The sequence below is a fragment of the Saimiri boliviensis genome, chromosome 4, assembly GCF_048565385.1.
Source record: "Saimiri boliviensis isolate mSaiBol1 chromosome 4, mSaiBol1.pri, whole genome shotgun sequence".
Classification (NCBI taxonomy): domain Eukaryota; kingdom Metazoa; phylum Chordata; class Mammalia; order Primates; family Cebidae; genus Saimiri; species Saimiri boliviensis.
This window is the reverse complement of record NC_133452.1, coordinates 152,006,713-152,028,946: the sequence shown is the minus strand read 5'-3', so window position 1 is coordinate 152,028,946 and position 22,234 is coordinate 152,006,713. Positions and strand designations below refer to the sequence as shown.

Genomic DNA, 22,234 nt, shown 5'->3' with positions numbered 1-22,234 from the left:
TACTATGTAACTTTTAATAGCATGAACATGTATAATTTTAATAAAAATTGAAGATATAGAAGTTACTTTTTTAAAGAGCTATCAGTCCCTCTGAGAAAGCAGTTTCAGTGCAGTTGTAGTAGTAGAAGCCAAAACATGAGCCACTCAAGAGCACGCATGGTGATGAGAGCGAGGGTGTGGGAGGATGGCGGGGGTGGGAGGATGGCGTTGGGACCCAACACCAAAGTGGGAGATCCACGCACTGAGGGAGCAGAGCATGCGAACAGCATCTTCCTGGATCTGATCGTGATCCAGGCACGGAGGAGGTCATAATGACATAGGACACTCCTTACACAATGCAGTAAAATTGCCTCAAATGTAACTGCAGCTATCCAGGTAAAAGTCTAGATTAGGGTGGTGCACAGGGTAAGGAAAGATGGTGCCGGGCACGGTGGCTCACACCTGTAATCCCAGCACTTTGGGAAGCTGAGATAGGTGGATCACGAGGTCAGGAGTTCAAGACCAGCCTGGCCAACATGGTGAAACCCCATCTCTACTAAAAATACAAAAATTAGTTGGGCACAGTGGTGGGTCCCTGTAATCCCAGTTACTTAGGAGGCTGAGGCAGGAGAATTGCTTGAACCCTGGAGGCAGAGGTTGCAGTGAGCCAAGATGAGCCACTGCACTCCAGCCTGGGTGGCAGAGCAAGACTCCGTCTCGGAATTAAAAAAAAAAAAAAAAAAAAAAAAGGTGTGGAAGCCTCCTGATTTTGATCATTTGTCACTCAGGTGCTGACCTCTCACCTCAATGCTCTTCCTTTCCCTGATGACTGCAGCTGCCTGCTCATATATGATAAAGCTCTGTGTCTGTTTATGAATGAATTTTCTGTTCTCACATGCTTTGGCCTTACTTCTTGAGAACAAAATGGGATATTGAATAATTCAGGTGATTACTTCTTATCTTCATTACATATTTTTGTAGCTAGACATAGCTTGTTGGCATAAAATAATCTCTGTCCCACTGCATATTTTGCTGTCTATAATTCAGTAATCCTATGTGAAAAAATTAATTGATGGCTATTGACAAAGAGACAGGGGAGTGTAGAGTAAGAAGCAGACTTGGACTTCAGTGGCCATTATTAGAACCTATCTCTTGCCCTTGTGTGAGGGATCATTTCTAAGTGTTGGTTTCATCATTTAAAACAAGGCAGTTTCTACATACTGTTTTATTATTTTAAACAAGGCAGTTAGACTCTGACATATAAAATCTTTCCAGCCTAACATTCAATGACCAAAACTTTAAAAAGCTGGTACACATTTTCCAACAGTTGGAATATTGGATCTACTCTGAACATTAGCTGTGGAAGTTTCCTAGGCTCAAAAAATAACTAGCACTTAACTATTCCACTTGAAACCCTCTTCTACATACATTTAGATGTTTAGTAAGGGCTAGAAACAAAGCTTGAATGTATCATTCCGTAAAAATCTGATAAGAATTGTTCATTGTAACTTGTTTATGTTGGGAACAAGCGAAATGAAAAACACTCCTTCTCTATGCAAGCTCCTGGTGGTCCATTCCTTCGCCCCTTTGCACTTTGCCACTCTACTGGGGCACACTGCCGAATTGTGACTTTTTGACTGCCTTTTAGATTCCTGCACTGGTTTCATGATTTATGTCTGCAGTCAGATAGTATATTATGACTGTTTTATCAATTCTCTATTGCAGATTTCACAAAATATGCTCCACAGAACACTAATGCCACAAAGCATTAATAGATGTTTTGAGAAAGATTTCCATGGTTACATAAGTTTGGGGAAACATTGGATTAGACTGCTAAACAAGTTTCTTTAACTAAACGACTTCTCAGGCCCTTTCCTGTAATAACACTCATGAGAATCTCTAAAAGAAAGACGCATATGCACAGCTTCTGAGCATGCACAGCCAGGAAGTCCTCCTTTCCCGGGCCAGCTACTGAGACATGTTTTATGTCACACATTTTAAAACAACTGTTTTAATGAGATATGCCTTTGAATCATTATAATTGTCTTCATATCTTTCCAATGAGGTGTGATATGTATGAATATAATGTCAGAGTCAAGGAATATTTATATGTTATGTATCACAAGTGGTCAACAGTATGAGTTAAAATAATGAATCTTTAGGTTTTGTATCAAAAACTCTGGCAAGGTTCTCATTTGGGATATAAAGTTAAGTACAAAAGAGGGTCGTCTTCAACCATTTTGCATTACTATAAAGGAATGTCTGAGGCTGGGTAATTTATAAGGAAAAGAAATGTATCTGGCTTACAGTTCTGTAGGCTGTACAACAAGAATGGCACCAGTGTCTGCTCAGCTTTTGATGGAGTCCTCATGCTGCTTCCACTCATGACAGAAGGCAAAGGGGCGCCCATGTGTGCAGAGATCACATGGGCAGAGAGGAAGCAAGGGAGAGAGAAGTGCCAGACTCCTTTAACAACCAGCTCTGGGGGAACCTAACAGAACAAGAACTCACTCGCATGAGGAGGATGGCACAACACCATTCATGAGGGATCCACCCCGTGACTCAAACTTCCTGTTAGGCACCACCTCCAACATTGGGATCCAATTTTAACATGAGGTTTAGGGGACAAGGAAGTATCCCAACTATACCAAAAGTTAGGTAATTATCAGTGCCATCTTCCTCCCTAGTTTCAAGGACAGAATTTAATATTCTTTGGTCGCCCAATGACCACTTCATTCTCCACTCTAGCAGCAGACAAATCCCACAAAAATAGGGCATGTTATTTACTCCCTCTTAACTGGTGATTAAGAGTTGGTTAAATTACAAGCGAGAAATAATTTCATAATTTTTAAAACTCTAACCAAAAAAAAATTTGTAATGACAGTAAATTTAGCCATAGATTTACACAGTTCAAACTAAAATCTCTTGAAAGAAATCACATCAAATGGAAGCAGTGACAACAACCATTCCATCGTGTAGCTAGGGATAATCTCCATTGCTCAGCTATGGTGAATATTGCAAAAGAGGGCATAATTATCTCTGAGACCAGCAGCTGAATCCATTGTTCCACAAGAGGTCATAAATGTAGTTGTTAGTCATCACAAAAACATTTTAAAATAGTACTTAAATGGATAATGCCCCAGTTAGTGGAAGACTAATGTGGTTCTCTTTCGCAGAGCTTTGTTTCTTGAAATATAAAGTGTGTGCACATATGTGTACAGGAGATGTGGAGGAAGGTGGCAATGACAGCACTAGGTCACTGATGTCCTAAATGACATTAATCAGAGAAAATGGGAGAAAAAGACCACAGGAGATTTTGGCTCAGCATATAACAAAAACAGACGTTCACTTATTGACTAATGTTATGTGGCATTAAAAATAACATTTCATAGCTAAAATGTTACTCTAACTCTTTTGAAATTCATGTTAAAAGATGAGTTATTCTATGTTAATAATCTCTTATTTGTAGACATGGAACAACAAAAAGTTTCACTTACTCTAAACTACTGAGAAGGATTTAACATTAAGCCAACTCAGAATTATCTGACATTAGTCCAGTATATATGCATTGACCAAGAGATAATTCATGATTGGCTTAACCAAACTGGGATTGTATTAGCAAGAATTAGGGACAAACTTTCAGTTTAGAATTGCACAGCATACATGTACTAAAAAATAATGCTTACTAAAAGTTTGAGAACATTATCTAAAGACTACAGAATTTATTGTGTGACTTGATAGATTCCCTGCCTGCATACTACCTGCTGCTATGAAGAATGAAAAAGATCTTAAAAAAGGGAGTGCACATACAGAAAAGTTCCAGAATAATATCAAGACTGGGAACACACAGTGAATGCTGCGGAGGAACCCACTGCCTGGCAGGGATTTTAAGAAGGATGAAATGGTCAGACAACAGGCAAGAGGTTATTCTGAGCAAACAGGATCACTCTGAAAAACAGACGAAGGAGTGAACTAATTACTAGAATAGCAAGGAAAGAGAGCTGTCTAAAGCATTTAATATTTGACAAAGATTGAGAAAAAGGAGTACATAGTCTTCAAGGGAATAATGATTCAGCAGATGACCAGAGAGCTGCTTATGAAACATCAACAGGAGAGTGGTTGAGAGTGGCCAGTTCAAGATTAGAGTCCAGTGAATTAAAGGTTAAAAAAAAATTACTGCACAGATGATTTGGACTTCTTTCTCCTCTGAGATCATACAAAGTACATTGGAAGATAAAAGGCTGTGATTTCCATTCCAGTTTATTCCTTCAATAATTGGGGAACTATAGTGATGCATCCCAACGTTAAGATTTACTGACGCTTTAGACAGGGGTTGGCTTCCATGGTTCTAATTTCTCCATTATACAGGTGATGGTCGGTAATTGGACCACTTTGCTTAAAAACCTCCAGTGAGGCAGAAGTTAGTTCTCACCAGAATAACACTCCAAATCTCTGGAAAGCAAAGTACCTATAATTAACCCAAGGATCTTTATTGGCTGTTAAAACCATCAGGTGAAAATTGCTAGGGAAGATAATATGTGCATGAATCCAAAGTGTCACCTCATAGATTTTTTATTACAGGTGCACAGGGGAAGTAGGGAGGCCATCTTAACTCAGTGATGCAACTGAGTATTTTGAATGGAGGGGCCACCTTTCATTTTATGCCTCCAAATGTGATGTGATACAAAGGTGACTCAGACAACTTGTTGCTCAAAATCTGAGTCCAATCAAGCTTATAGACTTAACTTTCAGCTTACAAAAAATACAGGAACAGAAATTAAACACCACCAAATACAGAATGTGGGACATTGTACAAGGTAACTGGCTTGCTTTCTTCAAGGAGTCAAGGGCATGGGAAAAACAAGGTGGAGTGACTATTCCAGAATGAGAGAATAAAGATATAAAACAACCAAAGGCAATGTGTGAAACCTGACCAGATGCTGGTATTTGGGTTTGTTTGGTTGGTTGGTTGGTTGGTTTTTTTTTAAGTTACAAAACATATTTGAGAATAGAAAAATGGATATTAAACATTAGAAAAGTATTTTACAGTCTGAGATACCATAATAATGTTTTAGTCAAATTAGAAGAAGTTCTTTATTTTTAGGGGAGATAGAAAACAAATATTGCAAAAGGTTAACTGTTGATTCTAAGTGGCAAGTGTGCAGGTGGTAATTATTCTGTTTTCCCAACTTTTCTTTTTTTTTTTGGATTGCAGCCATTTAATGAAATTGGAGACATTTTTTAATCTTCTTGAGACTCCATATCAGGCTGTCTACAAAGTCCACTGGGAGGCCGAGGATCATTTTGGCCCAGGAGTTTGAGGCTGTGGTGAGCCTCAAAGGGCCACCGCACTACAGCCTGGGTGAGGAAAGACCCTTTCAAGGGCCAAACCGCATGCTTGCTTGCTGTGGTCATTAAAAACTCTAGTTTTAAGTTAGCAGGTCTGCCTGTTACAAGATGAAAAACTCCATTTAAAACAGATCTGCCTGCATTTCTTCAAGCATGAATTCCGAGTCCTTTGCTTCTTGAGAACTTGCTCCACAAATTGCTCCTCACAGTGTAGTCAAACCGACTCTCCATACCCAAGCAAGCCATCCATGGATAAAAACGTTACTAGCAGAACCCATAAAGTTGGTCCAGGCAAGTTGGATTCCACCATTTCAACTTCCAGGTTTCTGTGTAATGCCTGTGTACCAACAGCTTGCGTTAGGCTTGCTCTTTAGGACTTCAGCAGCTATTCTCATCCTTCCTTTGGGACACAACTATCCATAAGGTGGTATTGAGAGCCACATTGCATCTGCACCTAGCTCCATACCTTGCGAGAGCGGCCTCCTACCTCGAAAGTTTCCCAACTTTTCTATATCTTTGAAAATCTTCATGAAATAAGCTTGAAGAATCTTTCTTTCTTATGCCAACATGAATCTGCTTCTGTTGTGTTCACCTAATTATCCTAACGCCGCTGCCTCCAGTTCCATTCTTCCCCTCTGGCAGCACCATGACAGGGACTGTGCCCACTCCCCTACTGAGCATTCAGAGTTATAACCTGGAGAGCTCAGCCTCTCAGTCCTCTCTGGGCCTCAACATTTCTCTACCCCCTCACCTGCAGCTGCTATTGAAATACACTGTTGGTGGAAATATAAACTACTACAGTCACTATGGAGAATATACAGTTGCTACGAAGAATAGTATGGATGTTTCTCAAAAGACTACTAATAAAACTGTGATCCAGCAATCCCACTACTGAGCATTTATCCAAAGGAAAGAAATCAGTGTATGGAAGAGAAGTCTGCACCCCCATGTTTACTGCAGCACTATTCACAATAGCCAAATATGGGATCAACCTAGGTATCTAAGAACAGATAAATGGGTAAAGAAAATATGGTATAATACACAATGGAATACTATTCAGACATAAAACATAATGAAATCCTATCATTTATGGCAACATGGGTGGAACTGGAGGACCTTATGTTAAGTGAAATAAGCCAGGAACAGAAAGTTAAATACCACTTTTTGTTCTCACCCATATATGGAAGCAAAAAAAAAAAAAAAAAAAAGTTGGTCTCCTAGAATTAAAAAGTAAAAAAGAATACTAGAGGCTAGGCAGGGTAGAGGAAAGGAGGGATGGGGAAAAATTTGTTAAAGGATACAGAATTACAGCCAGATGGGAGGGGTAAGTTCTAGTGTTCTATAGCAGTGTAGGATGACCCTGGTTAACAATAACAGGTTATATAGTTTTAAATAGCTAGGAGGATAGTGAAAGTTCCCAAAAAAGAAATAAAAAATGTGTGCCATCATGGCTATGCTAATTACCTTGATCTGACCACTATATATGTATCAAAACACCACTATGTACTACATAAATATGTACAATTATATTTCAATTGAATTTTTTTTTTTACAAAAACAGACTATAAAAAAAGAAGAACTGCTAAAGACTTCCAAAGCTATGTCTTCAGGCCAGACCTCTTACTTGAGGTAATAAAAATGTAAATGTAATGTGACTGTGAATGTAAATATACAAAGAACTTTCTTTACACTTCACAGGAAAAACAAGATCCAAAACCACCTACTGTCAGAGTACATTGCTTTCTCCCATGTAATTCCAACCCTCTCAATTTAAAGTGTTAATATGTTACATATCTAATAAATTCTTAATTAAAATGCTTGTGACTTTTCAGTTGTTTTAATTAAATCAAGGTTTAACCACTTTTAAAAATACACAGATCCCTACTTAGCATACACAGGATGTAATTTTTGACTCTTTTATTCATAAGTTTAAAGTACCTTCATGTCAGAACCATAAATATCTGTACACTGAGTATATGCCAATTTGGAGTCTACCACATATTGAAATGGTATCAAGAATTGGGCTGAATCTCTATTACCTCCAGAACTCACTTGGAATTTACTCAAATTTCAACATTTATTCATGTTTTAAATCTCTTTTACACAAAAGTAAATGTGTAAGGAAAGACCTAATATTAAGTCTATGGTTCCTCGCAAAAGAGTAAAAATTCATAAAGGGTATTTAAGTAGAGAGAAGGAAACATCTAATAAAAGGGCAAAGATGTAGAAAGCACACAAAACTCTAACTTGGAGATCAAATGGTTAAACTCTTTGAGGGACCTACCAAGACTCACTGGTTTTGAGTAAAGCTCTGGAATAATGTGGTGTTTCTATGGCATTTCCAAGGAATCAAGGCAAATGGAGGTATTTTTTACCAAGAAGAGTAGGCAGAAAGAGCAAGTCTCAAAAAACGCAGAAACACATAAAATTGTAGCTTGCTTCCATTATACTTAGCTTGCTTCCATTATACTCTCTTAACTCATTTGCATCTCATTTGTATCCCATGAGGTATAAATATGAGCTACTACAGAGCTCATATTTATAATGGCTACATCAGTTTGCCTACCAATAATAGGATTCATTTGACTTTGGAACTACCTGTTTGACACACTAAGACATTTCTTCAAGGTGTCTTTGAAGCCCGGTATCTGTTTACAATCTGCAAATACACATCGCTTTCAGGTCTCTCAGCAGATATGCATGAGTTCACTCTGTAAGTTATGACCAATACAGGTAACTGCTTTCTTTAAGCTGATTCTTTGCTCATTTACATAAACATTTCAGAAATGAATGAAACCATTATTCTTGATTAACATATGGTGTCAATTCACTAATTATCCTAAGCATAGAACTGCTACATATTCCCAGATTACTTCTACTTTGCCTAACAATGATCATATGTAGATACCATGTAATTTAAAATTTTTTCCCAGACCACACAAGGTAAGTGATTTCCCAAAAAAACTGGATTCTATTTTGCTGAGTAGTTACACAAAACCTGGAAATGAAATCAAACAAACTAAAACTGAAGAATTTATTTATAAAGACAATATTTTTATTTTGTCTCCCCTAATTATTCTCCCCTGCTTAAAAAAAAAAAAAAAAAAAAAAAAACTATGAAGGCCTTTTAGAAGTGTGATGGGTTAAGTCCCCTTTGTTGGAAAGTTCTGAAGTCTTCATGGGCATGATAAAGGCTTAGCTGAACTAATGTTTCTGAAAGTTCATGTTTGCCGTTATCTAAAGCTAACAGAGGTGCAAAGTCATAACTGAATTTTAACCATATGTCAGAGAAACCAACTTCTAAATTTGGAAATAATAACAGTTTAATAGACAAACAAAACAGTATCACAGTGAATAAAATATTAAAGCATTATCTTTTTTTCATTCAATAGCATGAAGAGTTTTCTGCTGTCATACAAAGATTGCTCTTTAAAGCCAAATTAACTAGAAAAAAAGACTGCCCACAATACACAGAGACACAAATTTATCATTGTAGACATTATACAGATAAGCGAAACACATAGTACCCACGTCCAGAGCTTTCCAGAAATCTCATTATATAACTCACCAATTTACTCAGTGTTACATTTCAGACAAAACGCACATTTTTAAAAAAACTTATAAATATATAAATTTAAACCACAAAACATCTTCTAAACATGATATTTACTCTAAACACAAGTAATTTTCTGGAAATTGCATCACAATACTATCCAAACTAGATTTTATGAAATCATAAATGTACTTAGCTGTATCTTGGGGCTTAAATTCATTGGACCATATCCCATATATATTTTCATCCTACTTACTTTGGGCATACAAGTTCCCAAAGTTTAGTTTTACAATTAGAATCAAACTGCTATTCCAGTCATGTCAATTTGTTCTGAATACAGACATTGGAATGGGTGCACTGTACCTGCATGACACAACAAAGATTTCATCACAAACAAGTTAAAGTCATCTTAGTAATGCCCCCTTTCTAAGAGTTACAAATATTTTCATGTTAATCATTAGTAATGGGTTTTAGAGACTAAAATGCTTTTAAAAATTTTTGCCCAGTTTCTGTGAACATTCTAGTCTGCCAACTTGTAATCTGCTAAACAATTTCTTCTCAGAAATATACACATTCAACTTTTCCTACATCATGAAAAGAAGTTCATTAACTGAAATCACCTAGGTTATGCTTTTATTCAAACTAAATTGTGTAAGAACTTGAATCCAGTCCAAAACCCACTCCAAGGCAGCAGGGATAGCAACGCGGTAAGCTGTACTCTGCCCCCACCATTCTACTTCCTTGAAGGGTCTTTTCAAGTAGAGCATCCGCTTTGCATGTCTCTTGCCCACCCCTCTGTCTAGACTACAACACAAAGTCTCGCACATAAACCTAAACCATCATATTTTGATACAATTCAGTATCATACAGCAAAATACTTAGGTTCTCAGCACTCCAAACTGTGAGCAAAAGTATCTCAACTGTGTCTGGGTTTTCACTGCCACAGTTCACCTCGAAATGTTATAAGATTCAGTTAAGTAAATCCTAATGGAACAAAATATATAATGGGAAAAAAAGAAAGTCTTCATGAATTTATAGCAGCTAATTTAAATGGAACCTTTTCCGGACAACTGGTAAGGCTGATTGAGCAATGTGGTTTAAAAAACCAAAACTAAGATGTTAGAAGGAAAGACTCAAATGAAGGTTTCATGAAGAATAATTGCTCTGTGAGAAGTTCACTCTCCTCCATTCTTCTCAGAGAAGACTAAGGAGAGAGGAAAACAGACATGGAGGAAAGAGTGTGTCTCAAGGACAAGCAGCCACATTCTGCCACGAAGTTGACTGTGATGCAAATTCCTCAATGATTTTCATTCCCTTGAGTAATGTGGCAAAACAGGTATTCAGTTGAAACCACCCAAGGGAGTGGAACTGAGCTTCCTCTTGGCAAGGGAGAATGCACAGAAGGAACAAGTATCTCAGTGGGAACACTGACCACAGAGAGTGACTTAAGAGAGAAAACAAAGACCTGAAGACAATTCCAGGGTGTTCCAATACCAGGTTTACGGGTAGGGAGGGAGCACACTTTGTAACAGATGTGTCTCAGGCAACTTTCCTCTCATGTCCAACTGCCATCATAGAATGTCCATGACTACGAAAACAGGGATCCATTCATTCCCGACTCTCCCTACAACATAACACACCGCAATCCTACTGTCTGTCTGGCAGTGCTGAGTGAAACCCTACCCTTTCTCTGGGAAGACTCACTGCTGTCAATGCTCCATGAAGGGTGAGCTTATACAATTTTGCTAAACCTTTAGTAGAAATGAACATTTTTACTTCCAGCCTGCAGGAAAACCAATTGAGTCAACACATGGCCAAGGGAGCTTTGTTAAATGTCATGGACACTAATCATAAAGAACAAAAAAGAAAATAAATTATAAATTATCTAACTTCATACTCAAACAGGGCAATGTGTCCAGTTTCTTATTTTGCATACCAATTAAGAAGGAGGCGCCATACAGTCTAGAAATTCATGACAAACGCACTGGCAAAAACCATACACCATAAGAATAACAAGGCTCGAAGGGACCAGGCTGACAAAGACGACCCCCAGGGTGACTTTCTTAGACACCAGTAAGTAGATTCCTAAGGGTAAGGAGCTGAAGTACAGCAAACCTAGCAACCACACCAACACCCGGATGGATGTCTGAAACAGCAGGGATGTGCAGTTCCACACAGTCCAGTTGTGTGACACAGTGGTGACAGAGTCGAAGCTCGCAGGCCTATAAAATTCTACCACAGGAGTGGAGCTCAGGGACGGGGAGCTCTCTCTCTGCACCTCCATGATGGTTATGACCAAGCAGTTGGAGGACGTGTGAGAAGGACTGACCAGAGAGGCCAGCCTCTTGGGGGTGAGCAACAGCTCTGTGGGGTTCTCTGGCAGGCACTTCTTCCCTTTGCCTCCACAAGTCAAGTTTACGAGGATATTGTTGTCATCCGGCAGGCTACTGACTTCATCATCTGGCAGGCATGTCTCAAACCTGCAGAAAGGACAGACAATGACACCTTGTGGGGAGTCCCCAAAGTCTATGATCTTATAGAGGCATTTGGCACAAACCCTATGACAACACTCCAGCACTTTGGGTTTCCTCTGTTTCAGATTGTAACGATTGTAACAGATCTTGCACTCGAGCTCATCAGAGGCCTGAGACTCTGCAGTGTCTTCAGGAGGTTGACTGGCCATCTTGAATTATGTGGGCAATCTTCTGCCACGTGTGTCTTGTTGAAGAATGGCTTTGATTAAGTTGCCCCTCTGAATATTATATCATCCAAATCTGGCAGCGACGCAAAAAGGCAGGAAAAGTAGTGAAAGAAACCAGAAATCTTCCAGGCATTTTCAACTTCTGCATATAACTCTGTCTCAAATGCATATTTATAAAGGCCACATGAAGGGTCTGTAAAGAAGAAAAGAGATTCTAATGTAATGAACAGTTCATTGAAAAGGTGTTTCTGAAAAGTGTTTTATGGAATTTTCTGAGCTTCAAGGATTAGAAGCAATAGACTTCGAAGGTGAAATCCCCTTCAGCTTTTCACATGCTTTTGTCCCCAGAACAGAAAAGTGTTATCTTCATGTTTAGCTGTTTCAGTCTACAAGCAGGATAGTGAAAAAGGAGTTAAGAATCCTAATGAGTATAAAGGACAGTTTAGAGCTAGCTATGTGCTCAAGAACATACTTCAGTCTAGAAACAAGAGGTTTTCACTCTGAAATTTGTAACAAATTTTGGCCTCTGGAAAGAGAATGGGACATGTATCAGAAATACAAGACTAATTCAGAGTATTGTTGGTGTAAATATCATGTGTCTAAGTACCATTAATAGTGCTTAGGAATACACAAAAGGGAATATTAAGGACAAATGTTAAAAATGTGTTTTCAGAGAGTGCTTTGATAGAGATGAGAGCATATTTAAGTAGAGCAGACTGTTCTCACCTTCTCAGTGTAAAGAAATCTGTTATATAAGTGCCTTTATTGTTTGACTATTCCATTTCAATTTTTTGTTTCAATACCAGTCTTGAAAACTACAGCTGTGCATATACGTTCACTAAAGGAAGAATGAGGCATATAACACCCGTTATAAGCATTATAAACAAGTCAAGTCTAAGTCCCAAGAAAGAGAAGTAAACACAGATAAAACATGCATAGCTATGTCTCTAGACATGAAGAAATCACTTGTGCATGGTTATCAAGAAATACTCAACATTCACTTACTCATCTACTTTATTTCACGTAAACTCTCTGTAGTAAAAGGAAAGTGTCATACAATCTACAGTCCTTACTATTACTATTACTGGTCATTACCAGCTTTGGACAAATGGCTGAATGTTAGTTTCATATGCACAGTCAGTTCTCAATTTCAGTACTAATGGAAGAGAGCAGTAATATAGAAAATTTCCAAATTATTTTTAATTAGCTTTAATATATATGGTATTTTTGGAAGTTGATTCACCTTAAATTATGTTTGGCTTAGAAAAATATCAAAATACATTTGAATTTCTGAGCACACCTCCAAGCAATAATAGCAGAAAGTTGCCATAACAGTTCTGAGGGAAGAGTGTAGCTGCGCTAGACATTTAATTTGCTATGGATCATACTGCACTAACAGAGAAAGGCAGTGGGTAGCTGAATTTAGGTAACTTTAAAAATCATGAATAGTTGACTTGTTAATACATATTACCTTTATTTTGATTTAAGACTTTAATTTTTAATGGATTTCCTATTCTACAAGAATGTATAATGGGTAGCAGTGGCAAAAAGAAGTCAATCAATAGAATCTCTGGTAGCCAAAATCTAGGTAGGATTTTTTTAAATACAGTTTACTGTGTATGTATGCCTGTATTTCAAAACTGGAACCATGAACCAATCTCTATGTATCCAGCCTAACACACACACACAAAAGATATACAGACACAAACATCAACTCTTCTCTCTCCCTTCCTTCCATGTGCCCTAATGATTTTCCTCATTCCTGATCCTGATCCCATTCAGGATACACATGCCCATCTCACTGCAAAACATGACCATGTCCTGCTCACAATTCCACAAGGCTGGTGTTTCTTCCTCCTGTGAGATGGACATCTTCAGGATGACAGCCAAAGAATAGGAAGGAGTTCTATCCTGGTCACCACACCCAATCCTAGCTCCCTTTATGGGACAGTCCCTAGCCTCTGGCAGTTCACTAGTGATCTGTTCACCTGGAAAGCTCCCATTCATTCCCTGCTGAACACAGACTCCTACAACAGTACCCCTGGTAGCCACACATAGACCTAGGCCCACCCAAATGGAACATGTCATGTGTTCTTTGCAGCCACACCCCCACCAAGCCTTAATGTCCTCTAAAATCCAGGTTAGAAAGCTGATGGCCCAGTAAGGTTAGCAGCATTTATCTGTCCCCATTGCCAGAGAAAGGACTGAGGTATGTGAAGTCATGTGAAAAAGGAAAAGAAAGTATGTAAACACATGCATAAAGACATCAGAAAAAAAGTAAAACATCCAATGAAGATAACCAGGCAAAATTACATCTAGAGGCACAGAAAGCTAGCATAGACACGTAAGTGTTTATGCATATGTGAGAACACATTAGAACATCAGCATTTGACAGTCAGTGGGTCACACTCCCACTTTCTGTACCAAGCTTCCAACCATTAGAAGAGTAGCAGTAACACTCTATGTTGGGCCAGCCACAATTTCTAGCTGATAATTATGTGAATCTAAATTATTTCCCTGACAATAGAGAGCTATTATTTGAAACAAAGCTTTCTTTTGTTACAGAAATACTCTTATCAGATTACTGAATATGTTAAGATAGAGTGTTTTGTGATTATAATGTTCGTATTTATAAAAATTTATATAAGGGACTTCTCAGTAGCATGCAAAGAAAATACTCAATATTCAAATATCCAATAAAAATATGCCTACTCATGTTCAGTGACTATCACATAAAGATATATACCAAATTGATATTCATCCCTAAGTTCATAACTTCTTCATGGTAAATAATTTACTTTTAGAAGTCTCCATTTTGCACATATTTTGTTTTACTTCCTCTATTGCAAACTATCTCATTCTAAGAATCCATAAACCGGATACTCAAGGGTTTGAGAATCATTTTCCTTTGCCTTTGGCTGTTTTTCCTAAGCAATGCCTTTCAAGTTCTACCTTTTAATTTGGAGAGCTGTATTTCTATATACTAGTTAAATCCAAAATCCATTAGATAATAATTCTTTATATGTTTACATTTTAAAAACATTTGTGTTTTTTTAACAGATTGTCTTGAGCCTTTGCTGTTTGGATCTTGAACTGTTTTGGGATCTTCCTCCCCACTTTTTCATGATGTAACTCTTCTATTTCAAATTTTTAAATTTATTAATAGACCATCGTATCTAAATATTCTTTGCCCTAGCCCCTGTCATGTGTGGCAGCTTGTCTGCAAATATGGATGTAATAATTCTCCACAGCCCTATACAAACCACTTTCTACAATGTGACCTTTTCATCTGATCAACAGAAAGAGGAATCTGTTTATCCCCACCTCATAAATCTTGACCTTGTGACTTGCTTTGACAAACATTAAGAGTTTGAAGCAAATTTGTGACCTAAGGGTGTCTTGAAGCTTCTGCTCTTACTCTCTTGGAATTCTGAAGCCACCATCGAAGAGTCCAGGCTAGCCTCTCGGAAGATGAGGAACCACAGAGAGAAAGGCCCAGACAAAAGCCAGTACCAATGCCAGTCATGTGAGTGAGACCATTAGATACCATCCAGCCTCAACTAACCACCAGAGACAACACCCATTTGAATGAGTGACCCCATGAAAGAGCAGCTGAACAATGTGCCCCACTAAGCCCAGTAGAAAAGCTGAGCCACAGACTCATGAACAAATAAAATGGCTGTTGTTTCCGGCCACTAGTTTTGAGGTGGTTTTGTAACAATAGATAGCCAAAATAGCATGCTAAACTATTTCCAAACTAATCCAAAGCCAATCTCTGTCCGAAGAAATTATCTCATTTATCAGTGAGTTACATTCCAGCCTACCTGGAAGACTCTTTTACGAACTTTGAAGCTGTCCAATCCACAGATCTTGCAAGTTTTGTTTTAGACACTGTTGGTCAAAATACAATTTCTATGTATTCTTCCATGCATAAATTTTAATAATTTGTATTATAATAACTTCTATTAATTCAAGTCTTTTTAAAAAGCTAAAAAATTTTGGAAACACTGTATAACCTCTACTACAGTAAGAGGAAATTATAATTCCTACATAATAGGTATATGAACATCCATCGAAGTTAAGTATCTTTCCTAAGATTATATAAGAACTCAGAACAAAAAAAGTCAAAATATAGTTGAGCAAAAAATACAAAAACAAAAAAGCAAAAACCAGAGCTGTCACTGTGATCCTATTGTTTGTCTATCCAGGGCTCTATGCTGTGTGTTACTTCACTGTCCATATGACTTAATTGTATAGTTCTTTATTTTTTTTTTATTTTTTTATTTTTTAGATGGAGTTTCACTCTTGTTACCCAGGCTGGAGTGCAATGATGCGATCTCAGCTCACCGCAACCTCCGTCACCTGGGTTCAGGCAATTCTCCTGCCTCAGCCTCCTGAGTAGCTGGGATTACAGGCACGTGCCACCATGCCCAGCTGATTTTTTGTATTTTTAGTAGAGACGGGGTTTCACCATGTTGACCAGGATGGTCTTCAGTTCTTCAAATTTTTTTTTTTTTTTTTTTTTGAGATAGAGTCTCACTCCCTCACACAGACTGGAGTGCAGTGGTGCAATCTCAGCTCACTGCAACCTCCACCTCCTGGGTTCAAGCGATTCTCCTTCCTCAGCTTCCTGAGTCTCTGGGATTACAGATATGTGGTACTACACCTGGCTAATTTTTGTATTTTTAGTAGAGATGGGGTTTCCCCATGTTGACCAGGCTGGTCTTGAACCCTGACCTCAGGTGATCCACCCACCTCGGCCTCCCAAAGTGCTAGGATTATATGCATGAGTCACCTCGCCTGGCCTCTTCAAAATACTTCATATACGGTTTCATGTAGCCTAAATCATTTTCATAGAATCTATCAACCATTTTCATTTGGCATCAACAGGAGAGTTTATATTTCTCCCCTTATAAAAAGACAGCTGTCAAATTTCAACTCTCATTTCCAGAACACTTTTCCCATCTGGGAAAATAAATGTTGTAAACACTGCCTCTAGATGATAAGATAATATATTTTAAAGGGATCTGTAAGAAGAAAACTGATACAAGTTAAGGTATTGTCATGTTCATTATCTATGGTTTCTGTTTTTAGAAATAGTGCTAAATATCTGCTTCTATGTTCAATTTATTTTTGTGCAAAATGGAGCATCATTTTTCAAACACTTTCATTTCTTGATCACCAGTTTTTATGTTGTCTTAAATTATTTGACTAATAACTCTATCTTCAAAAACATATGAGAGATTCTTGCACTTGTAGCATCATTTTTCTTTGTGAGTATAAAGGCAGAACACTACACACTTGCCATCTCTCTGACACCCAATTGCTCATTCATAAAACCCTATTCTCCTAACGTCATTATTTATGGAGCCTGAGTCCCAAATTAAGCTTAAACCACATATGCAGCATCTACCTCCAAGAAAGTCCAGTTTTTCCACCTAGCAATTCAGAAACTGGCTTCTAGTTAGAGCTTGAAGGACTCGCATTACTGTTAATAATTACTAACAATAATATGCTGGCCTCAGTCCCAATTATCACAGTTATCCTTTAGGGAACATTAACAATATTTGAACTTTGTAGAGATGATGGTCTTGGAATTAAGGGTTTTACTACATCTTTCATTAAAAACAATCCTTCTCACTATAATAAAAGACTCCAACTCAAAAACCCTAAAAAGAATAGGCTCAACAAATCCCAAGTGCTCATTCTTGAAGGACCATCAGCTGACTCTAGAAGAATTCAACCCACAATACCCATAACCCCTAATGGTTGTTTGGCAGCATAAAGAGCAATTCCAGAAGGCCTCCCTCAACAATTGAAACTCTTACCTCCCCACTCCTCTAAGAACAAGCAATTTAATTTGATGGAGTCATAATCTATTTATTAGGATACAGCCAAGTTAATGACCTAGCAATCTAAGTTATTAATTTTGGAAGAGAGGCCACTATTTTTATATATGGAGTTGTGATTAATGCTGTGCTGTTTGCCAGCACTTTTTTTTTTTTTTGAGATGGATTCTTTCTCTGTTGCCAGGCTGGAGTACAGTACCATGATCTCAGCTCACTTCAACCTCCGTCTCCCAGGTTCAAACAATTCCCCTGCCTCAGCCTCCTAAGTGGCTGGGACTACAGGCACATGCCACTACGTCCAGCTAATTTTTTTGTATTTTAGTAGAGACAGGATTTCACCATGGCCAGGAAGGTCTTGAACTCCTGAACTCGTGATCCGCCCGCCTCAGTCTCCCAAAGTGCTGGGATTACAGGCATGAGCCACTACTCCCAGGCCTGCCAGCAGTTTTAAACCAATAAATGTTCAGCAATAAGAGAGAAAAAAACTGGTACTCCCCACCCTATATTTAGGTATCCACATCCACTTTTTTCTTCAAGAGCCTAGATGTGCAGCCAGAAGTATGACCACCCCTTGCAGGCAGTCTTAAAATGGAAGCACATAGCATCTAGAGTCAGGAGACCGTGATTTGGTCTGGCTCTGACACTGTGATCTTGGACCAATCTGCCTCACAAAGTGATTGTCAGAATTCAATGAAATCGTTTAGGTATAAATATTTTACATAAATAAGCACTATATGGATGTGACTAGAAATTTAGAAATAATGGATCCATTGACATGGTACTTCAGCATTCTAAATTGGTAGTAGACAGAATATGCATTGAATATAGTATCAAAGTACATAGGTTTTCCATCTACAGATAGAGCAGATAATAAGTAAAGCACAATTTGCCAATATTCTAATAATTTCTACTATCTGATGAGTTGAGAGGGAAATGTCATTCTCTTTTATTTATATTATATATGCAAACACTAAGAAGTAATAAATAAAGCTTGTAAGTTTAGATTTTTTGCTTAGTACCTTACTCTTTATTTGGAAGAGGCAAACAAAGATATAACTTAAAATCATAGTTAATAAGAATATGGCCTGAAAATTACATTATTAAAAATGACTGAATCCTCTTCCATTAGACAAATTTCTTTCCTATTAACTTGTTCCTTCGTAATTTCCTTTGGCTAAAGTTTAATAAAACTCTCTAACCTTAACAAGAAAAACTAAAATGTCTAAAGAAATTAGCATAGTTTATATGTACCATTTCTACAATTTCAAACTTAGGTAGATTATTTTGATGCCTATTTCACTAAATGGAACTGATATAGGATACCACCCCCACCACACACACACACACACACGTGCGTGCACACACACATACACACACACACGCTCTCCCTCCCTCCAAACAACTCTTTAATTTTTTGTAATTGGTTTTCTTTGAGAAGACAGAAGTAACAGATTTGTTGGTCAAAAAAGTACATGATTATACTCCCAAAGCCATGGCTGGAAATCACCAACTGCCCTTCATCAATAGTGATTGACAGAAAAATCGTCTTCAACTGTGATAGAACTTACTTAAAAGAGCAACAGTTGAGCTCGGGGGTTTTTGTTTATTTTTTGTGAAGACAGAGTTTCGATATATTGCCCAGACTGGTCTCACACTCCTGGCCTCGAGCAATCCTCCTGCCTCGGCCTCCCAACGTGCTGGGATTACAGACATGAGCCACTGCACCTGGTTAGGTTAGGTTTTAATTCTTGATGGACTCATGATATAGGCCCCTTCTGATATTATCACTTTCACTTAATTATTGAGCAAGCATTTACTTAATGTCTATTAAATGTCATGCCATGTACAAGATGCTGGGGATGCAAAGACAGTCAAGACAAGGTTCCTGAAAGCAGAGGCTGATTGTAAAGGCAAATGCATTCTTTTCTGCCCTTATCTTGTCTCACCTGTCCTTCACCTTCTTCCCAGTGACTACAACCCTTACTCCTGAAACTATCTATTCTCATAGGTTCCATGACATCACATTCTCTTAATTTTCCTCCTAGTTCACTGACCACTATTCTCAACCTTCTCTGCCAGCTCTTCTTCTATCAAATCCCTAAATGTTAGAACTACCTAGCCCTCATTTGCACTCTTTCCCTTGGATTGTTTCATCTCCTCCAGTAGCTTTGAATACCGTGACATGATGACTGCCCCTCAATTTGTGTCTGCAGACTATCCCTTCCCTCTGAGTTCCAGAGTGCCTACAGCACCTCCACTTGTATTAACACAAACATTTCGAATTTAACAGGTCTAAGACAAGTTTCCATCCTCACCTCTCACTACCACCCAATTGTTTCCTGCAGTTTTCCACATTTTAATAAACAGTACCACCATTCTCTCAGTTTTTCAAAAACTAGGAGTCACCTTTGGTTCTACATTATACCTCACTCCTCGTGTCCAATCCATTGGCAAGTCAGTCAATTCAACCAAAGTATGTTTCCAATCTTCCAATTTCATTCATCATCAACATCCTAATCCAGGCTTTGACCTTGTTCATTGCAGAACTCTCTAATTTATCTTCATGCTTCTAATCTTGCTCCACTATAAATTTTCATTGCAATGACCAAAGTAAGCTTCTTAAAATGTAAATGGAATTACATCTGTCATCTGTTTATGACACTTAAATAGTTTTTCATTACATAGAGATTAAAATCCAAACTCTACACAGCAAGGTACTGTATGATCTGGCCTCTGCCTTCCCTCCAACCCTGTTTGGAACCACTGCTCACAATGTTTTCTTGCCACACTGGCCTTTGCTAAGCTCCATAAACAGTCTAAAGTCTTTCATGCTTTAGGCTGTTTGCTCAAGTGAAATGTCATACTAATCTCATTCCTTCTTAGGGATCTTGCCTTAGTCCATTTTGTGTTGCTATAAAGGAATACCTTGATGCTGAGTAACTTATAAAGAAAAGAGGTTTATTTGATTCTCCATTCTGGCTGGCTGGAAAGTTCAGGACTGGACATGTGCACCTGGTGAGGGTCTCAGGCTGCTTCTATTTGTGGGAAGAAATGTAAAGGAGCCGATGTGTGCAGAGAACACAAGGCAAGACAGGAAGCCAGAGGCAGGGGAGGTACCAGGCTCTGTTTAACAATGAGTGCTCAAGGGAGCTAACAGAGTAAGAATTCATTCACCCCCAAAGAAGATCATGAAAGATCTGATCAAATCTCAACCTGTGGTCTGGAAGGGACAGATAACCAAAACCATAGCAGATCTCAATATAAACTCCTCAAGGAAGTCCTCCCCACTTACTCATTTTCAAAATACCTTACCCTTTATTTTCTATTATAGCACTCTCTTTACTTCCTTCGACAAATTTCAAGAAGCCCAATTTAACTAATTTGTTTGTTCTAAATTTCTACTACTACAATGTAAATTATAAGAACCACTAATATGTTGCTTACCATTCTAAAGTACCTATCATAAGCCAGCATGGAGTAGATACTCAATAAATACTTGCCACATAAATATACTGAAATGTCTCCAAGACTCCTCCCACCTCTTCCAATCCGTAAATGGTATACCACACCCTTCTGAGTGTGTGAAGTCAGCACTTTGTCTTGATAAATATTCTTGAATGCTATACATTTTATAATGTATATTTTCAGATTATAAATTTAATACTCCAACATGTCCATAAAAATATCAAATCAGCTGAACTTCCAAAGAAATCCATAAACATGGAAAATAAGGATGTAAAAAGATTTACAAGTCATAGCATCTAGGAAGTTCTCAATACATGTTGAAAAAATGAAAGAATTCCATTATTTGCCTTCGTCATTTAAAATCTCCAATTTGACAAATATTTGTCCACATTCAGGCCCAGGTTTAGGCTCACCAAAGGTTATCTATTAATAAAATTCAGAGAATCAAATTTCCATAGGATTGTTTCTCTGTAAATGTTCAGACATCAACCTGAAGAAGTATCCTTTATCCTTAAGGCTTTTAAATTTTCTACAAATATTTCTTTACATACTAAGCAAAATAGTTATCACTACAATATCTAGGTATTCACAATGTTCTAAAAATTATAAATATAGTTAAAGCTAGAAAGCTATTATTTTTATAATATTATCCTAAAATAAAAACAAAGCCACAAACCAAAATGTTTTGCTCACTTTCCATAATCCTAAATAATATACCATCTCTTCTCCAGCATTAATAAAAATGGCTACAACACCTCATGAGATGAAGTCGATTTCTGTTCATCAAGGTCTAACTGTACTCTCAGCAGAAATGTCACCAATCCAATTAATAAAATGCCTCAATTAATAATGGGTAAAAAGATTTTTAAAGGAAATAGAAACACTTTCTATATTCTACCACATTTAATATATGCCTTAATCCAAGCTGGACAATAAGAAAAAGAACTATAGATTAAGTTTTATTAAATTTATTTGCCCCGAGTGGCTTTTCTCAATAGAACTTTTAGAATCAATCTTAATGAATGTGTCACTTTGCAATACAGCTACATAATGTGGCATTATTGATTGACATATATGCACTGTGAAGATTAAGATAAAGTGAAAGCCTGCAGTGTTTTTTAAATGAGACAAAATGATACTTACATAAAAAGAAGATTGTTAGGAAAGACAGTTTTATATTTATTGTATAATAAGTAATTTTGTCATGTGATAGACATTCTAAATACTCTGTTCCCAAAGGGCAAAACCAGAAGAGCAATGCTTCCTTTCGTATCAGCCCAGGAAATGATGAATTTGGGGAAGTTGTTATTTATTTTATTTTATTTATTTTGCCCAGGC

General features: G+C 37.7%; 2 protein-coding genes across 12 annotated transcripts in view; both read right to left on the bottom strand.

Annotated features, from left to right (window-relative positions):
* The window catches only part of CD83 (CD83 molecule), a 197,843-nt gene that overhangs the window by 140,477 nt on the left and 35,132 nt on the right, over positions 1 to 22,234 (bottom strand). The window lies entirely within an intron of this gene.
* Positions 5,046 to 22,234, bottom strand: part of RNF182 (ring finger protein 182) — a 128,815-nt gene continuing 111,626 nt past the window's right edge. For all 10 annotated transcript variants that reach the window (XM_074398468.1, XM_074398470.1, XM_074398469.1 and 7 more), the window contains one exon: positions 5,046 to 11,775. In XM_074398468.1, coding sequence (XP_074254569.1) covers positions 10,821 to 11,564 — 744 coding nt within the window. In that variant the 5' untranslated portion in view covers positions 11,565 to 11,775 and the 3' untranslated portion in view covers positions 5,046 to 10,820. The remainder of the gene's footprint in view (positions 11,776 to 22,234) is intronic.